This window comes from Gasterosteus aculeatus, chromosome 1 (genome assembly GCF_964276395.1).
Source record: "Gasterosteus aculeatus chromosome 1, fGasAcu3.hap1.1, whole genome shotgun sequence".
Lineage (NCBI taxonomy): Eukaryota > Metazoa > Chordata > Actinopteri > Perciformes > Gasterosteidae > Gasterosteus > Gasterosteus aculeatus.
Window position 1 is genome coordinate 2,743,491 of NC_135688.1, and position 22,668 is coordinate 2,766,158.

Genomic DNA, 22,668 nt, shown 5'->3' on the forward strand with positions numbered 1-22,668 from the left:
AATTATGAAACACGAGATGCCGGCTGTAGGTGAGGAAGACGACGATTGCATCACGTGTCGTTCACGATGAGGAGGAGCTACGGCGATGATGATGAAGGCGGTAATGATGGTAATACCGTGGATGATCCGGCGAGGGTGGACGGTGTTACACCGGGAGAATAATGCTGATGGTCTATATGGGTGTGTGTGTGTGTGTGATTGCATGCATGTAAGTGGACAATGATGATGATGGCGAATACAAATCCTGTGTGTGTGTGTGTGTGTGTGTGTGTGTGTGTGTGTGTGTGTGTGTGTGTGTGTGTGTGTGTGAGAGTGTGTCTTTCAGGAAGTGACGCTGAGCAGCCGGCCATCTGTCGGCACATTAATCCTGGCTGTGCTTAGAGATATTACCGGCTGGCTTATCGCCGTAGCAACAAGCCTTCAATCCCAGTCCAGCACAGCCACCATGTGACCTTGCTGAGAAGGGGGGAGGATGTGTGTGTGTGTGTGTGTGGGGGGGAGTTGTGGGTTGGACACACACATGTGAAAGCACACACACACACACACACACACACGCCATCATTCGGTGATATGACGCATGCGCGCATTTACAGTATTTTGTTAGGGCACACGAACCGCTGCATGCACATAAACTGACACACACACACACACACACACACACACACACACACACACACACACACACACACACATTCCCTCTTCCTCTCATCGCTGCCCTGTTCTGAAGGTTTTAATCCCACTGAAAGGTTTCGGTGTCACCTATTGAGTCACACCAAACAAGGCGTTTTTTAATCTCCTGAATCTGTATCACTCCCACGTGCGCCAGCGTCCGTCCAGTCACGTTTCCTTTCTTTTCTTATTCCCGCGCTCACACAATCGCAGAAGAAAAAACAATACAAAGACGTGCGAACGCACGGACACGAGCGCTTCGATGGTCGTAAATCAGAAACACAAGAGGCCGGTTCAGGCATTATGTAACATTCAAGGTTTTATTCAGTCTTTACATACAGTACACCAGTCAAAAATATACATTGAACCTCAAGCGAAGGTCCGTCAGGTACGACCATAGAATCTGCAGTCCGATGCAGCAGATGACGATTACAAAGCGTGTGTGTGAGTTTGGGTGTTTTCAGTCTTTTGCATCCGTGCAGATGTCACAGTAGAAGCTATGCTGAAGAAAGACAAGTTTCTAGGGCTAAGATATTTGACTACTTTCCCCTTTTCGGATCCCTATATATATATTAATTCCCCACTATAGGATGCCAAATATTGGCTAAACTTGACCCTGCTCCCACACTCCCCTCACTGCAGCATGGAGCCTCCCATACGACTGATGAACAGGTGACCTGGTGTGGGATCAGGTCACCTGTTTCCATCTTCAATCTCCGCTTTGAACATCAACAATGCATTTTAGAGCCACGACCGGCAGCTAAATCTCATCTCAGCGCATCCACGACCGCAGGGCGAGCGAGTGCGCGCGAGAGAGAGAGAGAAAGAGATGCACGGCGGCTATTTGGTCAAATCCGGATGGCGGTTTTCAATCCCACCCTGTCTGTATCTGCCACTCAGCGTAATTAGACAAAGTAATCACGACTGACGTCGTGATATCATGACAGATTAGGGAGAGGTTGAGGGCTGCTTCTCTGAACCGTGAAACGGTCGTGATCTGGCCGCGCTGTGCGGCAGCACCAGTGTCACACCGGGCCAGAGGGGGGAGGAAGAGGAGGAAGGGGAGGAGGGAACATTTCATTTTTTTTTTACATGAAAATTGAAGCCGAACATCTGGATGAAAGGAGCTTTAAAATTTCTCGTTCAACAATGAAACGCTTTTCATTAGAAACAAGGGGTTTTCAATTTAAATGCTAAAATTGGTCGCTAAATCGACTACATGTTAATGTGATTAATCTTTTCTCATGAGTGCGCATTGTATTCAAGATAATGTGCAGCGTCGAGGAGCTTTTTTTTCTTAAAAACTATGGCTTTTAGTATTTTAATGAGTAAGGAGCCCACGACTGTCCAAATCTGGCTGGAGGGCCACGGAGGAGCCCTTTGTGTTGGCTGCATAACGTGATTACTAGATTAAACGTAACCTCTTTTTGGCAGTACAAGGAGCAAAGTGGCAGTTCGCTGAGCGTCTGTGTTGATGAACGAAGCAGCGCGTCGAAATGCTGCATTCCTGAGGAATCAAATCCTTCGCCAACGAGGCCCGTCGACCTTTTGCGGATTCGTCATTTCCTGGAGGAGATCTGCGTTGTGCTACATGACCTGCGCTACGTGGGGCAGCACTGAGGAACGGGGGGGGGGGGGGGACGTGGTGTTTGGTTGACGCAGTCCGACCTCAATAGCACCAACAGGTAAATGATCCGGCCTGAAGACGTTTTTCTTCCTTTTACAGTACAAGGTAGGACGGTGGAAGGAAAGCGCGGCGACGTGCGTCTCTGAGAGCGTGTTCTAATGCAGGAACTAGAAAAGACTGGTTGTAAAAGATCAGCATTGTTTTTCTTTCCTGAGTCTGCTGTCAGTGTACCGATCGCCCCCCCCCACCCCCCAAACCACGTGTCCCCAAGCAGCTCCGCTGAGGACTCCGTCACATGGAGACACACAAAGAGGCCGTGACGCACACATTGTGCTGGGGGACTAAACCCTGGAATGTTCTGGCGTCTGACCTGTACGGTTATACTCCGCTGTACCCTGTGTTTTACAGTAATCACGTGACCGATTGGCTTATAAATCGTCTTCTACAACAGATTATAAAGGTACGTATATATATTTATATATATATATATATATTCTTGTGCAAATTTCTTAAAGTAGAAGATTTAGCATACGTTGTTGTTTTCAAAATCTTTCGGGAGTTTCGACTGAGAGTGGTGAGCTGTGATAGGAAGTTGTAACGTCACTGAGCTGGTTTCGTCTGGCTCCGCAGCGTCTGAAGGACCGACTAAGTAATAAGTTATGTACACACTTGGCATCGAGACGTGATGTAGCTTCGCTTCGTAGATTGGACAAAACTCCCCCCAAAAAAACGTCTCTCATTGAAGATTCTGCTGAAGAAAATATAGAAACATGCTTTTTCTAGCCATTACACATGCAGTTAGAAAATCTTTGAAAATGAATTCATTTTTGCATATCACTTTAGCAAGGGCGGAAATATAACATGTTTTTCTGCTAGTCTTATATTTCAACATTCTGCCCTTGATTTTACACTTTGAAAAAAACTAAAAACGTTTTGTTCCCTTAGATAGAAAAAAGCAAAAACATCTTTCTTTTTTTTCTTTTCTCGATATGTCACTGCACAAACATAGCAACAGACAACAAATGAATCCACAAGTCAGAAAAAAAAAAAAAAGCAAATAAGAAAAAACTAAAGTTGCATAATTCATTTCACATTGACGAATAGAAAAGCAGACTGCGGAGAGCAGAAGACTGTCGGAAGAACTCCGGCCGGTTCTCTGCAGCCGAGTTGTGAGTCGCTAATGAACGCTGGATGAATGTAAACCGAAGAGAAGCAGGACATGTTCATCGCGCCGCGTGTGTACGTGTGTGTTTCTCACCTGAAGGAAACCAGACATAACAACTGAATCCAAACCGACGCTTCTCACGTCCAGATGCGCTGTGTGTTTTCTTTCTTTCCCCTAGGATGGATTGCGTGTATGAAAATAGGCCTCTCACCGCCGTTGACCTGCGCTGCGCGGGGATCGAATGTCCAGCACGAGCTGCGCACAGGACTCGGGCCTTCAAAGCTCAAGGGGGGCCGCTTAAGCCCGTTGCTAGAAACGCGGCCGAGGGAACTCATAGCTGGATCTCTACTTCTAGCCTTTCTAGCACATTCGGCCCACCGACCTGCTCCGAGGAGTCTAAATCTGGGGAGAATCCCCTGTAGGAACCACAGAGATTATGACAGGGGAAAAGGGAGGCTGAGGGGGGGGGGGGGGGGCGGATTCTTCCCGCTAGCCAAGATGCTACGTGATGACAAGGCAGAGAATAGTGAACGCAAAGATTCTACATTCCCTGTAAAACGTCATGTTTGGTGAAAGCGGCGCTGAAAACCTGGCCAACACATTTGCAATGTGGTGCATTTTATTTTGCTTAATTATTCGTAGAGTATTCTGGTTGACTATAGATACCAAATCTACCAAGGAGATGACCGAAGGCGTTGTGGGAAATCATTAATTGAAGCAAAAGCAGGTAAGCCAAGTTAGGGAACACAGAACTGAGGGGACATGGGCCTGAGGGACAGTGGGACCAAAGACGGAGGAGAAGAAGCACAAGATTGAGGTGTCGTCGGGTTTAGGAGAAAACACTGGAGCGCTTGAAACGAAGGGATGGGAAAGTGTGGCTGAAGGAACGTGGCACGGAGGAGCCACAGGAATGAGGGAGGGCTGAGGGAACGCAGGACTGAGTGAAAGTAGACAGGCTCCATACCGACGCGGTGAGAGTCGGCCTCTCCAACGCGGCGGCGTGGAGCTGCTGCGTGGAGCTGCTGAAGGCCACAGAGGTCAGAACACGGACGCGCTGCAGTGTGCTCAGACCTGGTGTAAGACGCATTCGTGGCTTTCTCCTCTGACCAAACCGAGGCATGAACCGCCGCGAGGTGAAGCATCACGTGTGGTGCACTGAATCGGTCCCTATGTCTGGTTTCCCTGTTTTTTTTTGAATGAGGCAGTGTCCCTTCAGTCTGCCACTCTCCCACTCGTCTGCATTGATCAAAGGTGCAACGCTCTCTGTCATCTTTATCTTTTTGCTTTCGTGGCGTTCTCCTCTCTTTACAAGGCATGCATGCTGAAAATCCCCGTCAGGGAGGGAAACGCTAAATGAAAACCACCCGAGATTCCAAAAAAACACGACAGTCCCGGGGGGGGGGGAGACGCTGCTCATCGGCTCCGTCATTCAAGAAACATCGCGTCGTGTAAACATGCCTTTCTCCAAGCGGCTCGCGGGCCGCCGGCGCCCGAAGCTGCGCAGCTGACTGTGAAGAAGGCTCTCTGTGGAAAACGCACAGAGACGCATCGTTTTGCATTTTGAACGTGTACAAGCCACAGTTGCAGCGAAGATTTCTTAAATAATTGCACGTAAAAAAAAGAAAAGAAAAGAAAATCAGCTGCACAGCCTCGATATTTCGGAACAGAGCTGACAAACCCGTCGCTTCGCGACCTGCACGCGCCATCAAACAGCTGCACGCGCCATCAAACAGTCCCAATGCGGAGGAATGCTTTAAAATAAACAAAAATGAAGAAAAAAAAAAATGACAGACAGTTTATACATTTGGAAAAAAAACATCAACATGATGTTCCAACCAACCCGCACGCCAATATATATATATATATATAAATCTATTTGGATAAATTCTAAATGGATAAATAATATTTCTATGATATAATCTATGTCACTTTTCAACTATAATTAAATATCTCAAGGATGGCACCATTGCTTTCTCTGAAAAAAAAAAAAGAAATCAGAACAAATGGTGATGACTCATACTTTTATAAAATTTGTAATAAAGTGATGTGTTCCTCTCTCTCTCCTCTCAGCTGGCGAGGAGGGAAGTTCGGTTTGTGCTTCCGGGGAGTCTGGCGTTGCCCGTTTGTTCGTTAGTTTCCTCTCCAAAGTTTACGCAGAAGTAGAGTCATCACTGTCGTCAGAAGACCCCCCCCCCCCCCCCTCCTCCCTCCCCCCCCCCCCGCGGGTCCGTTTAGCTGCCAAGCGCCCGGCAGAGAGAGCGAGGGAGGAGGAGGAGTGTTTATGGTGCTTCGCCGTGTTTGTGTTAAAATCAGCTTTTGCCAAGAGACAAAACATAAACATCGTCAGTCTTTTCCTCCGGGCTCTGGCTCGGGGGACGCTGATCGGACGCAGCTCTTTGTCCCACGAGTCTCCAGGGAAGGAAGAACTTCCCCCCCCCACCCCCCCTCCCCTCCAGGTGGATCGTGTGTTTTCACACCTTCTCGAGCTCGCCTTCTTCCCTCCACGAACCCCGCGTGGCCTCGACAGTTCTTCCGTTCCTCTTTTAATGACGCTGCTGCTCATCTTCCTCATCTCGTCCTCTTTCATTTCATCGAGGAAGAAAAGCACCGCGTGATGCATCAAGCGCCGCCGTCATCGTCCAATAAAGAATATACAAAAAAACAGCCTCTCGTCTGTTTCCCGCTCCCTTCGTCTCATCTTCTCATCTTCTCGTTCCCTCTCCGGCCCCTTGAGGATTTAATTCCCCGCATTGAAATAAACGAGGGGCAAAGGAGAAGGTAATTAGTAAAAAAAAAAAAGGAAAAGACAAAAGTATAAAATGGCAGTAGGAGCTTCTCCCGTTCATCAAGTTCATTCAATAGAATTCTTTTTTCCCCTTTATGCTTTTTAATGTTCCTCCTTCTTCGAAGAGCCGGCGGGTTTCGTCTTTTTACATTCTGTCTCATTCATCTCTTCGCAGAGGACGGGGGCGTCTTCACGCCGTCTTCATTCAATTAAAATCATAACTAGGTAACTCTGTGTCTCGCTCATTCACCCCACTCCTCCTCTTCCTCCTCCTTCCTCCCTCCTCCTCCTTCTCTTCTTCTCCTCGTCGTCAGACGTAGGCGGACTCGCTGGACTGCGTGCGGCCCAGGTTGGGCGGCTGGGACAGATGCGCCATGTCCTTCTTCCGGATCTCGCAGATGGACTTCCTGCGGGCCTGCACGCCCCTGATGGCGGCCTTGATCTTGCGCCAGCCCAGGTGGTTGAGCTCCGCCAGGTTGAGCACCACGCAGATGCCGCTCACCGCGAACATGAAGACCAGGAAAACCGTTTTCTCCGTGGGACGGGACACGTAGCACTCCACCTCCTTCAGACACGGGTAGCGGTCGCACTCGAAAATCCCCGGCACGCTGAAGCCGTACAGGAAGTACTGGCCCGCCAGGAAGCCGATCTCCAGCGCGTTTCTGAACACCACCTGGATGATGTAAAAGCGGGAGATCCCTTCCTGCCGGCGAACCTTGGAGCTCTTCCCGTGGGTGAGGCCCCGCGGCGCGTTGGGGATCTCCTTCACCTCCAGGCAGTCGGCTTCCTCCTTCCCCCCGCCGCCGCCGTCGCCGCCGCCGCCGTGCTGCACCAGAATCCCGTTGATGTTGCGGATCTTCCGCGTCCCTTCCCTTCCCCCGTAGTCCCTCTCCATGATGGGGTAGAGGAAGGAGTAGCGGCGGTCTTTCTGCTTGGCCGACTGGTGGACGGAGTAGGTGATGAAGCAGAGGCTGGGCGTGCACACCAGGATGATCTGGAAGACCCAGTAGCGGATGTGGGAGATGGGGAAGGCCTTGTCGTAGCAGGCCTGGTTGCAGCCTGGCTGCAGGGTGTTGCAGACGAACATGGTCTGCTCGTCCTCATAGACGGTCTCGCCGACGATGGCCACGATCAGGATGCGGAAGATGACCACTACAGTCAGCAGGATCCTGGAGGAGGAGGAAGAGAGAGAGAGTAAAGTGGGGTTAGTCACCCACAGCGATCTGAGATGTCCTCAGACAGAAATGGAGCACGAAGGAGTGAGAAGGAAGAGCAACAGAGACAAGTGAGCGAGGGGAGAATGCCAATGAGCAGGAGGACGACGTTCCGTCAAGAACTTTGCGTAATCAGCTTTGAAACGAGTATAAATAGACAACAAAACCAAGTGCTGCAATAAAAATATCCGTGTAAAAATAATCCGCCCTATTATTACTTTTAAGAACATTAAAGGCCGGTTGACAACTTTCTTTTCAAACAAAACAAAGTTACAGTGCCGAGAAAACCGATCAGAGAGTTTCGCTCTGCTGCTTGAGTCACGCTCAAGGTCGGGAGGATGGATTAGAGATGGGAATCTGAGCAGTGAGCTTCGCGGAGGACGGCAAACTCCTTAATTAGAAACGAGAAGCGGGAGAGGGACGTCGTCTCGCTGTCGTTTCTCCTGACGAGAAGCAGAGAGGTAGAAAGGCTCTAAATCGCTTTTATCAGCCAGAGTAAACACTTCAGAAGAAGTACAGCTGTGTGTTTGTGTGTCTCATATATGAGGGTGTGTGCAGATAAAAAAAAAAAAAAGAAGAGATGTTTAACTTTAGTGTCCTTGGCGTAATTAGGCACAGTTACCATGGCAACCTTGAATTGGACTCACTTAAAATGCAGGTGTGATGGCTGATTAGCTGCTATTTCTCTTTATGTGCATAATTGTTTTACTTAAATCCTCTCCGTGTGTGCACGTGGGCGCGTGTGCACGTGGGCGCGTGCGTGTGTGCACGTGAGCGCGTGCTTCACGATGTCGGGACGCTGCCGAGCTCTTCTCGCGGACGCCCCCTCGGTCTTTGTTCTTTTTTGGCTCAACTCAGCTCCTCATTTATTTTTCAGATCCAAGGCCAGGCAAGCAGTTTAGACACGGGCCCTTTTTTGCGTTTCGCCCTTTTGCGACTGTTTTGAGTCCGAGAGGAAGCCGCAGACCGCAGAAGAACCCTTTCCCTCAGATACGAGTTCTGCACGCTGCAACATCAGCGCTCGCTAATTAGGACCATTCATATTAATGATAATCCCATGAATAACGGCACGATGAATTGCTGCCGTTACTTAACACGAACCCTTAGTGAATGTCGTTACAGAAGCCCGTCAAAACCTGACCTCGTTACATTTATCATAGATTTATGGGGTTGTACATGTCGGTGTCACTCTGAACGCCGTCTCCTACAAAATCACACTCCAACCGAACTAAATTCATGACTGCGTTCGGAGGGAAGCGTCTTTTCAGCAGCTTTTGTGAATTTCCCTGTAACTTAATAACAAAGCAGTAAAATTGTTTTGAAATGACTATTTGTATGATTCTTCTGCCCACTTTACCTTGTGACATTTCAGTAACATTTACCACGCTGCTCAAGTGTGAATAACGGAACGAACTTTCAGCAGATGGAAGACAGAAAACCATCACTGGATCTCAGGGAGCAAAACATTCACATTATCTTTCTTTTCGCAGGAAAATCATTGAGATTATTTGTCTTATCTTTTTTAGTTTGATGGCGTATTTTTCATCTCAAAAGTTCAAACATCCATTCGAGGACATTTGTCCAACACTGTCTCCTCCTCCTGTGCAGCAGCCCCAGCACACAGCTTTGCATTTCCAATCCCACCTTAACCTCCACCCTCCACTTCACCCGGAACTCTCCCTCGGGATAAGTCCGGATTTATAAGACAGAATCAACGAGAGGGAGAAGCTTCCACTCGACTTCGGACCGACGCCTCGCTTTCACGCAGAGAGACTTCTGTTTGTGGGACATTTAAAGGCGGAGGACCCCCCCGGTTGCTGCACCTCTGACGCTGCCACATAATCATTAGATGGCGTTCGGCTACGTGGAGGGTAATCTACCAATCACGGCGCAGATGTGGGGTCGAAGGGCAGAGTTAATCCTTTACGACCGCCGTGCGCCTCTCATGTACCTCTCATCTGAACTCTTTCAACGGGGATGACCTCCAAAATGAAAAGATGATGCCAGTGTGCCCACCTGGGACGCTGGCATGCCGCCCAGGTGTGTGTGTGTGTGTGTGTGTGTGGGGGGGGGGGGGGGGTCAGGGGAGGGGACACAATGAATGCAAAAATATGTGAATGCTTTTCTGCCCTTGTAGCGACTCCATTAAGGAGCTTAGCGAGCGGACAATTCACAATACCAGAGTGTTGCACTACATGGGCACACACACACACACACACACACACACACACACACACACGTGCATTCTGTATGGCCGAACTCGTGCACACTTGCACAGATATGCACACTGAGTGGAGAGGCTGTTTGGAACTAGTAACTAGAAGAAGACATCAAACGGCGGTTTGGGATGAACTAGTTCCAGACAGGGATAAAGAGATTATAAAGTCACCCAAAAAAAAAAAAAAAAAAGCCCCAGTGTGGCTCGGACATCTCCGCCTTAAATTAAAAGAGAAACCTGCCAGTGCGAGAAAGGAAACCAGCGGTGGAGGAAAATCTCATCATAGAGAATAAATTATATAATGGCTTCCGCACGCAAACCTGCCGCTGTAAGCTGCGGCGAGGCCAACGGAGGATTCTTGCATTAGTTTTTATTTTATTTATTTTTTTATGTTAATGCCATCGAATAGCTTTAGATTATCGTACGCCGCGCAGCAACCCCCACCTGTTTCCTCTCCTCTCTTCAGCATCATTCTGATCTTTCATTCTTTCATTTGTAGTCACAAGGCCGCTGTTGTCTCTCTCTCTCTCTCTCTCTCTCTCTCTCTCTCTCTCTCTTTTGTCTGTTTTTTTCGACAAATCAGGCAATTTGAGAATTGGGACCTTATTCTAAGTTTTGTCGTACTTCGTAGATTAACGGCTTTGTTGATTTTCCGGAGAGGGAAACGTTCACACGGCAGACAGCACGTTCTCTGTGGACACTGTTTGTTGTTGCCTTTGACTAATACGTTGACTGTGTTATCACACAGGAGCTGGTGATTATGCAGAAACATCGTGCCAACACAAGTCCGAAAAAACGCCTCTGTGAGCCTGCTGTCTTTCTCTCTCGCGCCTCTCCCGCTGATACCTCGCGCCGAGTTTTTCATCTTCACATCTCTCGGTGGGGTTAATTGTCAGAAATAAACGTGTGCGCTGATGCGAAAAATAACCATTGACTGCGTCTGACAGTGAAAACAGCTCCACCAAACACCAGCGATCTGCATTATTCACCTTCCCGCTGCAGCCCCCCGGACCTTATTAAATATCTTTATTTATGTTTAATGTTGGCCTCTTCTAATGATACCTTCCGACGCTATTCACGTCACAAGGGGAGCGTGTGAGCTGCATAAAGATGGAAGCCGTGGAGAGGCGGGAGTTTGTGTGTTTAAGGCCGATGGTAAACGTGCACACTTGTTGTGAGGCGCGCGTATGTCGCGTCCACACTACGCTGGTGGCGTGACGGAGAACGCGATCGAGGCGGAGTAGAGGAGCACAAAGTTCTGGAAGTTGTAGACAAAGGAGGCCAAACGGTCGGAGGAGGACGAGGGCAGAGGAGGCCGGGGATCAATAAGGAGCGCGGGCTTTGGGGAGGATTGGGAGACGTTGGCGGAGGGGAAAGCGGTAAGCGAGAGCAGCTTTGATTCTTTTACCCAGAAACCCGACACAAACACCCCCTTTTATTTATTATTTTTCCTCTCATCCCTCCCTCCCTCCCTTCACTTTCCCCTCTGCTGGTTACCAAGGCAACAGGCGAGAGGCAGAAAGAAAAAAAAACCCCGAAGGGAGATGAAGTGTGTCGAGTAGAAGCTAAATCAACTACTGAACAGCATGTTTCTGACCGAGCCCCTCGGTGCCTCGAGGGGCTCGGCGCTTGTTTACTCCAAGGCTTCGCAATAAATTACGCTTTTAGCAGATAATGCCGAGAAGAAAAGCAGAACATATTGGGCCGCTTTTTTAGACAAAGACAAAACTACCGTTGTTCAAAAGCCGTGAAGAGGAAACAACGTTAAAACATGCGTGTCTCAAAATGTATTTCTGACTGCAGGAAAAGAGCTAAGATTTCTGTTTTTGTTTTGCAGAGTCATGGGGGAGGGGGGCAGGCAGTGAAAAGCTCTCTGGGGGCCAAGCAGTGATGTAAACAAGTCCAATGTTATGGCTCACCCGCTAATCCTTTCTCAGAGCCTCACCTTTAGCCTCCGTCAATACCTGTTCCATCAGCGTTAAGCTCTGCCTGGTCCCTGCACGGCCCCCCTTTCTTCTACACCTCCATGCTTCTACACCTCCATGCTTCTACACCTCCATGCTTCTGCACCTCATGCTTCTACACCTCCATGCTTCTACACCTCCATGCTTCTGCACCTCATGCTTCTACACCTCCATGCTTCTGCACCTCCATGCTTCTGCACCTCATGCTTCTACACCTCCATGCTTCCACACCTCCATGCTTCTACACCTCCATGCTTCTGCACCTCATGCTTCTACACCTCCATGCTTCTCCACCTCCATGCTTCTGCAGCTCCATGCTTCTGCACCTCCATGCTTCTGCACCTCATGCTTCTACACCTCCATGCTTCTACACCTCCATGCTTCTACACCTCCATGCTTCTACACCTCCATGCTTCTACACCTCCATGCTTCTACACCTCCATGCTTCTGCAGCTCCGTATCAACTTCTCACTCAACTACTAACTCTCCTGGCAGGTCTCCCCGCTTACCGCCATTCCACCTCTGCAGCTCATCCAGAACGCAGCAGCTCCACCGGTCTTTAACCTTCCTAAATTCTCCTCCGCTCTCTTCATTGGCTACTGGTTTCTGCCCTCATCCAGTTCTAAACACTGGTGCTCACCTACCATGCTGTGAATGGATGGGGTCCAGCTTACATCCAGGACATGGTCAAACCCGACATCCCGACCCGCACTCTCCGCTCTGCATCTGCTAAACTGCTCGTCCCTCCCTCACTGAGAGCAAAACACTCGACTAGATCACCACTCTTTGCTGTCCTTGCTCCGAAATGGTGGAACGAGCTCTCTGAAGACACCATGGACCGCAGAGAGCCTTCACATCTTCAGACTAAAGACACACCTCTTCAGACTCTACCTCCACTAAAACACTGACAAATTGTAGCACTTAAAATTACACTCATAATGGCTCTTATCTATGGCAAATCGGCTTATTTGATGAAATTGAACTTTCTTGTTTGTTCTTCTGAGTTTGTATCCTAATAGATGACTGCACTGATTTAAAGTCGCTTTGGATAAACGCGTCAGCTAAATGACATGTAATGTAATGTAATGTCACTCCGTGCATAGATTGAAGGCCTCTGTTCCCGAAAGGTTCCCATCAGCCGGCCATCTTCTGTGTGACCATCACTTGTGAGGATAATACCTGATAATCAGACTATCACGTGGATTAAACATATTTAGCTTCCAGTTTCCCCTTGCTTCCAGTCTTTGTGCTAAGCTAAGCTAACGGTCCCCGGACTCCAGCGTCATATTAAAACTCAATGTATTACATTTGATATTCTCATCAAACTCTGGACAGGAAGTAAATTACTGTCTGATCCTTTAAAACCGGTGAATGCGATTCTTCTATACCTGCATGTGCTACATTTAAATTCAATTTTTTCTTTTTTTTAATCCTCGCTTTGAACCCGCCTCCCGGCAGCAGTCGAATCGACCAATCAGCTCGCTGGTTGCGCGGGCCCGCTGCCCGCACAACGTGAAGCCGAGATTTGGGATTTGCAGCAATGTTTTGCTCATCAGTGTCGGCAGTGGTTTTGGAAAAATCCCCCCCCGAGTCCCTCCGTCTCTCTCGCCCCGGCCGTCCTCCTGCCGTCCTCTCTGCCTCGCCTCCTCTGCATTGTGTCTCCGTGGTGCGTCTCGAGGACGCCAGGTGGTAACCCAAATACCACGCGGCAGCAGCAGCTGTGACAGATCTCATCCCCTCACGCCGAATACGGACGGACACATGTGATGCCCCCCCCCCCCGATATATCTATAGCTCGTTGGGTCACGGCGGGTCGCCTGGCACCGAGCTGCATCCGACCCACACACACACACACATACACACACACACACACACAGACACACACAGGGTTTCAGAGCTCCAGGCCGCTGACAGAAGGAGGGAGGGGGGGGGGCTGCACTCCCCCCCCCGCTGACAGACCTTCATCACGACAAACAAACATTCACGTCGCACTCAAATGCTCAGACCCGTAAAGCGACAAACACGCACACGTTTCACCCGCAGTACAGAGGAGGAAACCACTGAGGGCACCTCTCATGTGCACGGACTCACACACACACACACACACGCACACACACACACACCCTTGCAGCTGTTGCAGGGCGTCACAAAGCCGATTGTGTCTGACGTTGTGTTAGTTGCATCCGCTCACGAGACAATGAAGCTGATTTTCTATCGGTCACTGTGGTAATAATTCATCGTTGTTCAGCCGGAGAGGCTTTAAACCGGCTTCAAGCAGGAGGCCTCCGGGGTGGAGTTGTGTTCAGGGACACAATGTACCACCGCCTCCTTTTTGGCTTGACTATTCAAGGAGCTGTATGTGCAAACCTAATAATCCAAGCGGCATGTGAGCCGTGTGCACTAAGTCCATTTACTTTACTCTCCACGGTGCTGAATACTTCTACTCCACATGGTTGTGTTGTTTACGTCACCACATGCATCCGACAGCTTTGAGCGCTGGTTATAATGGCGGATGTGAACCCGGCAGATATTCCACCATGTAGATTTATATAATATTCTGTTATAATAATAATAATATATAATAATGTGGAGCTTTGACTTCAACTTAACAAAGTAGTTGTGTTGTTTGAACCCGACTAATTTCATTTAGAAGAGATATGCATATCACAAGCACGTCTGGTTTCACCCTTAAATCACCTCCCAACCATCACATTTATCTGTGTCACTCACAGTACTTGTGATACTGTAAGGTGAGAGCTGACACCTCAGTACTTTTACTTGAGGTGCTTGTAGGTAGTAGTTGTTAGTGTTAACTACCTTCTAGGATAATTACGTTTTTTATTGTCCATGAATCCATAACGTTTCTTTACACAGTGAATATAACGACACAGATAAACAGCCTTTGTGTTTAAACGTGTTTTATTATTCAATCGTCTCTGTGCGTAATCCTGATTCTGTAAACTCCTAAAATGGAAATCTAACAAAAGCATATTCCTTACACTTCTCTATCAATCTCTTTGTCCCTCCCTTCCTCACCCCTTCTCTTACTCACACACAAACACACACACACACACACACACACACACACACACAAACACACACACACACACACACAAACACACACACACACACACATTCACTCGCTTGAGTAGCGAGGTGATGAATGTGGACCGACTGGCTCTGGAGATTAATTTGTGAAGATCATAATCCTACAGAGACGGACAATAATTCAAATTTAACTCATTGTCTCAAACACGCATGTGCACACATCACACACACACATCACACACACGCACACACACACACACGCCAACGTCCAGTTGTGTGTAGTAATACCAGCCTGGCTCATGACTATAAAAGGAAACATCTGTAGTTTTTCAACACGTGCGGTTGTGTTTCCCCACCAGCGCACTGGTGCGCTGAACTCAAGGGTCTCCATGGCGATACTATCTGCGGCAGTTACCGTGGCAACATACGAGGCGATGAAAGGTGAGGGTAAAATTGGAGCCCGGGCGTTAAAAATAGACTGAAGTATAAACTCGGGGTGATCGTGATCAGAGGAGGAGATCATTGGCAGGAGCGGAGGGAGAAGTGACACGCGTGGTCACCATGGCAACAGCACAACCAGCGAGCAGCGCATTGGGGGTTTTTTGGGGGGGGGGGGGGGGGGGTGGAGATGGAGTGGTGAGAGGCGTGAGCAGGAGAAAGAGCAGCACGGGAGAGGAAGGGAACGAATGCGTGGGTGGGACGGGAGGGAGGGAGGGAGAGGAGGGGGGGGGTCGGAGGGTGGATGGAAATACAGGACGAGAGAAGGAGTGGGAGAGAAATGATGGGCGTAATCCGGATTAAAACGGTGGGTTTTGGACAATCCCGAGCTGGGGCCGCCGCGGCTATGCCAAACGCCCCCCCCCCCCCCCTCCCAGGCTCTCCCGTGCCAAACTCCAACTCAAATCAGCAGCTCTGGCACATGCAGGGAGCCTCCATGACACACAAGCAGACAGCACATGGCTGACAGGGAACATCCCAAACACGCCGCGGCCACAGAGGAGGCTCCTAAACTCGTCACCCCGGTGGCCTTTGTGCAGGAAGCAGTTCGCGGATTGAGATTATTGATACGGAATAACCATCGACAGAGGTGCAGCGTGACGGATTAAGACACCCGGCTGAATGTGAAGCAGTTAAGTTGCAGACGTCGTGATTCCCACGTTAACAAAACACTACAGACATTATTCTGAAAAGAGCCTTTCTGCTAAAAAAGTACTTCTAATACATCGTTCAGCTCGAGGGGGGAAATGACTGTAGGCGACGTGACCGTTTGAATTACACACCTTAATTCTCATGTTACACGTCTGAACATTTTCATTTCTCAATCGTTATTCATAGTATTCTTTTTGTAGGAAGTGATGGATTTCAAAGGGCCTTAACGTAGAAACAGCATTGAGTGACACCTTCAACCTCTTTTAAACCAAACAGACCAAACGTTTTCCTCAGTAACCGATCAAACGTCGATATGTTTTTTCTCATTTCTCATTTGTTTGTTACGTTAATACAGCGAAGGTTCCGTATTTCTGTGTGAGGCTCCACCACTTACCCATAATAATAATAATAATGAATGAATGCTGCATGTTGCCGAGAGTCAAATGAACTCACAGCAGCTTGAATTCACTGTTTAATTGGACAATCTGTGAATGGGATCATGTGTGTGTGTGTGTGTTTGTGTGCGAATGCTTTGTCGCACTCTATCTGGTTGCTCATATGCAAAGCAGAGTGTTGCGACAGCTTTGGCAAAGTGTGTTTGTGTGCGTGTGTGTGTGTGTGTGTGTGAGAAAGCTTATATTTACCCCTCCCTTCACGAGTAATGACTAAATATATAAACCACGCTGCAAGTTTGCTTACGCACAGGTTTGAATGACCATCTGGTTAAGAGTGTGCGTGCGTGTGTGTGTGTGTGTTTGTGTGTGTGTGTGTGTGTGTGCTCGAGGGGGCAGTGAATCAGATGTCTCATGAGAGCATCCTGGTCCTGGCAGAGACGGTGTGTGTGCTCCAGCAAGGTGCGACTGTGTCCACTCACAACTTGAGTCAATCACACTGTGCACAAGCTGATGCTGCCCCCGAGCAACGGTCAGCACAAACACACACACACACACACACACACACACACACACAAGAGATGAGACACAAATGTTTTTGTTGGAGACCTCAGGAAAGTATGAGGACGCGACCGACGGCGGGAGTCGGTGCCGGCGGAGAAGAGGAGGACTTTCCATCTCCAAACAGAGGAAGAAGAGAGAGCGAGAGATGCACGACGATTCCACCAGGCGGTCAGCAGACGAGCCACAAGGAACCTTGAGCTAGAACGTCATCGTTATGACGGCGACATTGAAAGGCCAGAGTGATAAAAGCGGGTTTAATGAATAAGACAAAGATCTCGCAGCCACCAGCTCGCGCACAAAGAGCCCGAGAGGAGCTTCAAACGCTGCGGCGCTGCTTTGTACCAAGCGAGGATCAAAGATGGCCATTTGTCTTTATTGCGTCCCTCATATTTTATGCATTTCGTTTGTATGACTGCATAAGAGAGTCTGACATTAAGAATGCGCAGGCTTTACATTTCCCACAGTTTTTGCCCCACTGTGTAAAGACGATTTAAAGACTATTATTGCTGTTGATATGTGGGTAATGTGTCCCACTGCCTCATTAAATAAGGGCGACAGAGAGTGTAAATCTCATTAAGGATCCACGGTTACACGATGTGACATTAAATCTTTCTATCTTTTTATAACCAACACTTCAAACGACTTATCCGTTGCACGTTGTCTCAAGTCAACAAGGTACGAAAACCGCCTCATGAATGAATGATTCGTCCCATCGCTCGTCACCTCCATGTTCCGAGGTGTCGGTATTGATGAAAAGGTGCGAGCGACCCAGTGACTTGTGCCGGTGGTATTTCGCGGCGTTTCTGCGCGCGTGAGTTGAATGTCCGGGTTAAACTGTCCCTCCGGCGCTGGCGCTGACCCGCTCTGTCCTCCGGGCGAGGCGCTGACGCTAAACCTGTAAGCCTCACTGAGTCACCGCTGCCAGAGACGGTTCCTCCCCCGAAGGCCCTCTCCAAGGTGAAACCCGTCCCGGCTCGGACCCCTCCGCCCGCCCTAATCCCTCTATCTTTATCCATTCATCCCCCTGGCTCACTCTCTCCTCGCCCCGGCGTCCGCGTTATTGTCTCTCGATTCCGCTAACGCGGGATGAAGATGGGGATTTATCTCCCAAAGTAGTGACACATAAACACGCTCTGCGGTTCCATTTAGGCCGCGTGACCCCTGACATCCGTGCGTGTGGACTGTGAGGATCAGGGGGAAAGAGTAGCCGAGAGAAGCAGAGAAAAGATGGAGGGGGGGGGGGTTATATGAGGTGTGAGCAGAAAGAAATTAGAACACACGCTGCACGACTGCACGCCGCCGCTCGCTCTTTCTACCCAGCTACAACTGCGCGGTCCCTGCGGAGGCCGGCTGTAGTACTCCAGTCATGAAAAAGGCTGCTGCGGCTCCTCCTCCTTTCCAGCATGTGTGTAGATCACGGAGCAGCACAGCTGGAGGAGATCAATCCCACCATCAGCGCTGACACCAGCTCTGCTGCTCACTTGAGCGATGGTCTTCGGTAACGGGCTTGTCTTTGCTCTGTGATCGTTTCCACGAGATAAGAAGCCACGAGTCGAGGTCTCGTCAGCCGGAGGAGGCTGCATGTTATGGCGCACACAAATGAATGATAGATGCAGCATCTTCCCTCCGCTCGCAGTCTCCCTCCAGTGCGTGAGGTCATTCCCATCAGCGGCTCCTGACGGCAGCACGGAGGGGGGGGCGCCACCGTCCCGGGGGTCATTACATATGGAGGAGAGAGTGCGAGAGCAGAGACGAGGAGGTGGGGGGGGGGGGTGAATGGATGTCGGAGGTCTCGCTGTGCCTCCTGTAAGTGTCGTCTTTAACACGCTCACTGGGGATTCTGCCCAAAGCGAGACGATACCGCGGCCCCCTCCGTTGTTGCTTTCCTCTTCGCCGTAATATAGAACACGTTGGCCAGATGAGCCTCATTGTGCACAAACAGAATCATCCATCACCTACGTGGGAGGGAGGGAAGGGAGGAGGGAGGGGGGGGGGGGGTTGCTCTGCAGGGATTTGCTGAATAAAAGCACGATGATCTAAAGGTCATGTGATGACGGAGCTGTAACCGGTCAACAAACACAGACACACACTGTACACGCTGCTCACTAAAGAAATATTGGTGTTGGCTCAATGGGCTGCACAGAAAGTAGGCTTGTGGAACACACACACACACACACACACACACACACTGTAGAAGGAGTGACAACACTCATTTGACTCAAGGGAGCTGTGCTGAGGAGCCGTGCTGAGCAGTCGTGCTGAGCGCGCTGTCCAAAATCAAGAAAGAGGTGCATAGCTTTAGCAGAACCACACACACACAAACGCACAAACACTTGATCACACCTTCAGTGCACAAGCGCAAAGGCATGCAGAGATGCAAGCCAACCTTCAACCATCTCCCCTGCGGGGATTCCACGTGGTGAACTACAGCTACCTTGAGATGCTCCTGTTGTAAACTTACTTTGTCTCTAATGGCCACCAGGGGGCGACTCCTGAGAAGTCTGATCATTCGTGTGTGAGTCTATAAGAAAATGACTTCTCTATTTGACAACGTGGTAAACATGAGTTTTTGGTCTCAATCTCTAGTTTCAAGTCTTCTTCGATGTTCATTTAATAAACGATGGTCCGTATAGAGTCAACGAGCCGAGGAAGAGACTACAGCCTCGTCCTTCCTGTGTTTTTATCTAGAATTTCACATTTTCACAGTGTGTTTTCAGTTGACGAAGGAAAGCAAAATTGTAACATTTTTGGTTGCATAATACTTGTTGTACTGAGATGCCCCCTCTCGTGTTCGTATTGCAATTGGAGAAAAACATTGTGGCCGCTCTGAGAGTCTTAGTGTCTTTGACAACACAAATGTGGGACGTTTGATCTGCTTTTAACCGAAGTATTTCACGTGTCCCTTTTAGAAGAACAAAAGGCTCTCGGGGTCAGCATTACTTATGACTGGTATAGTAATCTGTTCTAGTATTTTTCCAAATGCCAGTTCTGGAAACAGGGGGGACACATTGTGCAAGTCACCTTATAACTGGATAATCAGATGTTTAAAGGGCCATTTGGAGAGACAGTAAACCAGTTTATTGTCCTATAGGGACACTGGTTGTGAATCCCTTTAGCTTTCATCAGTCAGCCGGGTGTTTAACCGCAGTCCTCTTATAGAAAAAGCATCAATAGAATACATTATTGGGCCGATCATTACTCGTATGGACATTCCCGCCTCTGCCACCCACGAGTCCATTTGTTTTGCCGATGGACAGGTCTAAAGACCGTCTCATTACGTGCACTGTCGTCCATCAGGCTCCCCTTCCCGATCCATCACGGGAGATCAATATCCACGTGTCGGTGGGAGGAAACACGTGGACCAATGGCAGCTGACGCATTGGCGCTCTATCCTACGGGAAGGGACCATGTGACCCGTTGACAGGAGTCGGGGCGCTTCCTCACGGTTCATCAAGGCGCCAAGAGACCCAGAAGACCCATCGGATCGGTCGAAGCCAATTAGCACCCGCCGCGCCGCCCGTAATGGCAGGAATTAATCACAGGTAGCAGGTGAGCACACAAACAGAAACCCCCCACAACGCACACAGTAGCCCTGACCGGCCGGGGGGGATTTCCAGAACACACACAAGTAATGTATTCCTCCTAATAGGTGTGTGTGTGTGTGTGTGTGTGACTCATGTGAATGCACTCGGGCCTGTGGTGTGTTGTTGTAGAGGTGGACTCATGCGCCGCCTCGGGGGCAGCAACATGTCCGCCAGCGGAGGGGCAATTCACGGAAGACTAAAGAACCAGAAGCTCAAAGTATTGAGCCTAAATAAAATGCAACTACAAGTGGTCATTTAAACAGTTTCTATCGGTTCCCGTCTGGACTAACAGGTACGGGTCGAGCAAACAGGATGTGAGGCTTTTGGCCCGGCGTGCGTCAGGTCACGACCCTCAGCACCATGTCGAGAGGAGACGCTGCTCGTTGGCACTCGCAGGCCGAGGCCGTGCGGCCGCTCGCTTGTCTGGGAACAACCGAAAGTCTTCTTTCCCCGTCGTCCCGCACACCTTTCACTCCACTCCACTCTGAAAACACGACCCTTCTCTTTGTTGCTCTTTTTTCCTTCGATTTCCTTTGGGAATTTCATTTCATTGTGCCTCTTTCTCGCTGTCGCCGGAAACCCTGCGGCCAGGATGACTCGCCCGCTCGATGAGCCACACTGCTCCTCCAGTGTCTCATAAACGACGGGAGGAATGCGAACGCTGAGCAACCCTTCATCATACCGCCGAAGGGGAGCAACTCCGGCTAACCATCCGACCGGCCGTCCTCCGAACCGCTCCGCTTTCACAACCAGACAAAATCCCCACTCGAGGCTTTTGTCGGCAGAAGACGCCTCATCTTCTGCCAGAAAATAATGTTTTCTCTGCATCATTTACTCCGTGAACGGGCTGACATTCATTCGCTCAATAATTCAAGAACGCCGCTCGCCAGGCAGCAGCTTCAGGCGGTTTGGTTTAAACTGCTAATTCAGTCTCCGGTGAACCCAGGCTGAACCTGCAAACAATTTCAAACAAGTCCCAGGAAAACCCGAACAAAAGACACGTGGTCTCCACAAGATGAGAAGGGAGCTGGTGTGCTGCTGTGGTTAAAAACACTCATCAATAATGCAACATCTCGACATGTCAGGATGGTGCACGGATCCTAACAGCCCTGTTTTAGGTCATCGGCATTCTTCGGGTTCAAGATGCGCGCGTGCATGCATGCGTGCACGTGCACTTCCGGAAACACGAGGAACGAATGCACACACCCTCGCACCCCGCCGAGAACTCACCTTCCGATCATAGTCGAGTGCTGCTGCACGGCGGCCTCCAGGAGGCGCTCCAGGATGGTCCATTCTCCCATGGCTGGAGTTCGGAGGCATCCACCGGGCACAGGAAATCAGGAAGTGTGTGTGGAGGGTGGAGGGGGGGGGGGGGGTCCTAGTCAGTCGGCGGCACCGGTCTAAATAAAGTCCCACTTCGCGAGTCTCGGAAATCCACTTGTTTGGGACGAGATGAAGTAGGGAGAGAAGGAGGAGGCTCGTCTATGGGCTAACTGCACGCCCGCAGTCTCTCGTGGGTGTAGAACCCGCAACTCTCCATCCGTGCGCCCGTCCGTCCGCCCCACCCCCGGCCCCCCACCACCCCCCGCGACCCCCTCCCCCTCCTATGGGTGCACCTGACCCGGTTCACCTGCTAAAACAGGCGGTCCGTCATATGTTCTCGCGCGCTCAGAGACCCATCTACTGAGCTCCACCACCCACCGCTCCACCCTCACACTCTGGCTTCTCTGAAGGCATCTCGTCCTGGTAACCGAGGGCTCAGGTCCATCCACTCATGTGAGCCTGAGCGACCGGGGATCCGTGTCTCTGCTCGTCCTCCGCTCCTCCATCCTCCTCCTCCCTCCGTGCTCCCTCGGACCTTTTGCTTCTTCTCTCCTTCTCCTCCTTTCTGTTGCTTCTCTCTTGGTTTGGTTCAGGCAGCGCTGGGCTGAAGCATCGTAGTCTTCCTCCTCTTCTTCCTCCTCCTCCACCACCTCCTCCTCCGTCTCCTTCCCTCTGCCGTACGAGACTCGTCCTCTCTCTCTCTCTCTCCCTCCCTCCCTTCTCCTTCTCCCTCTCTCCCTCTGAGCCAGTAGTCAGCCAGACCGAGCGTGTGTCTAGAGGATTAGAGAGAGAAATCATCTCTGTGCTCCTCCCCTCTCTCGCTCTCTCTCTCCATCACTGTGTTTATTCCCGCTTCCTCCTCCTCCTCCTCGCTCGCTGCTCCACACAAAACCTTTTTCCACTCGGCACACAATACTCAGGATTTTTGTCTTCCATCTGTGTGTTTATCATCTTCCTGTCCAACTG

At 49.9% G+C, this 22,668-nt stretch overlaps 1 protein-coding gene across 1 annotated transcript; it reads right to left on the reverse strand.

Annotated features, from left to right (window-relative positions):
• Positions 1–962: 962 nt before the first annotated feature.
• On the reverse strand, positions 963–21,835 carry gjd1b (gap junction protein delta 1b). The gene is made up of 2 exons (XM_040193020.2): positions 21,610–21,835; positions 963–7,415 (listed from the first exon to the last, which is right to left on the reverse strand). Exons 1-2 carry the CDS (start codon positions 21,678–21,680, stop codon positions 6,557–6,559), a joined length of 930 nt encoding a protein of 309 aa, XP_040048954.1. The 5' UTR covers positions 21,681–21,835; the 3' UTR covers positions 963–6,556.
• Between the last annotated feature and the right edge of the window lie 833 nt (positions 21,836–22,668).

Bases quoted from the DNA above. Each gene is read 5' to 3' on its own strand.
- gjd1b (XM_040193020.2), bottom strand. From the start codon at position 21,680: ATGGGAGAATGGACCATCCTGGAGCGCCTCCTGGAGGCCGCCGTGCAG. The intron at 7,416-21,609 runs GTGAGTTCTCGG...CTCCTCCTCCAG, and splicing joins CACTCGACTATGATCGGAAG to GATCCTGCTGACTGTAGTGG.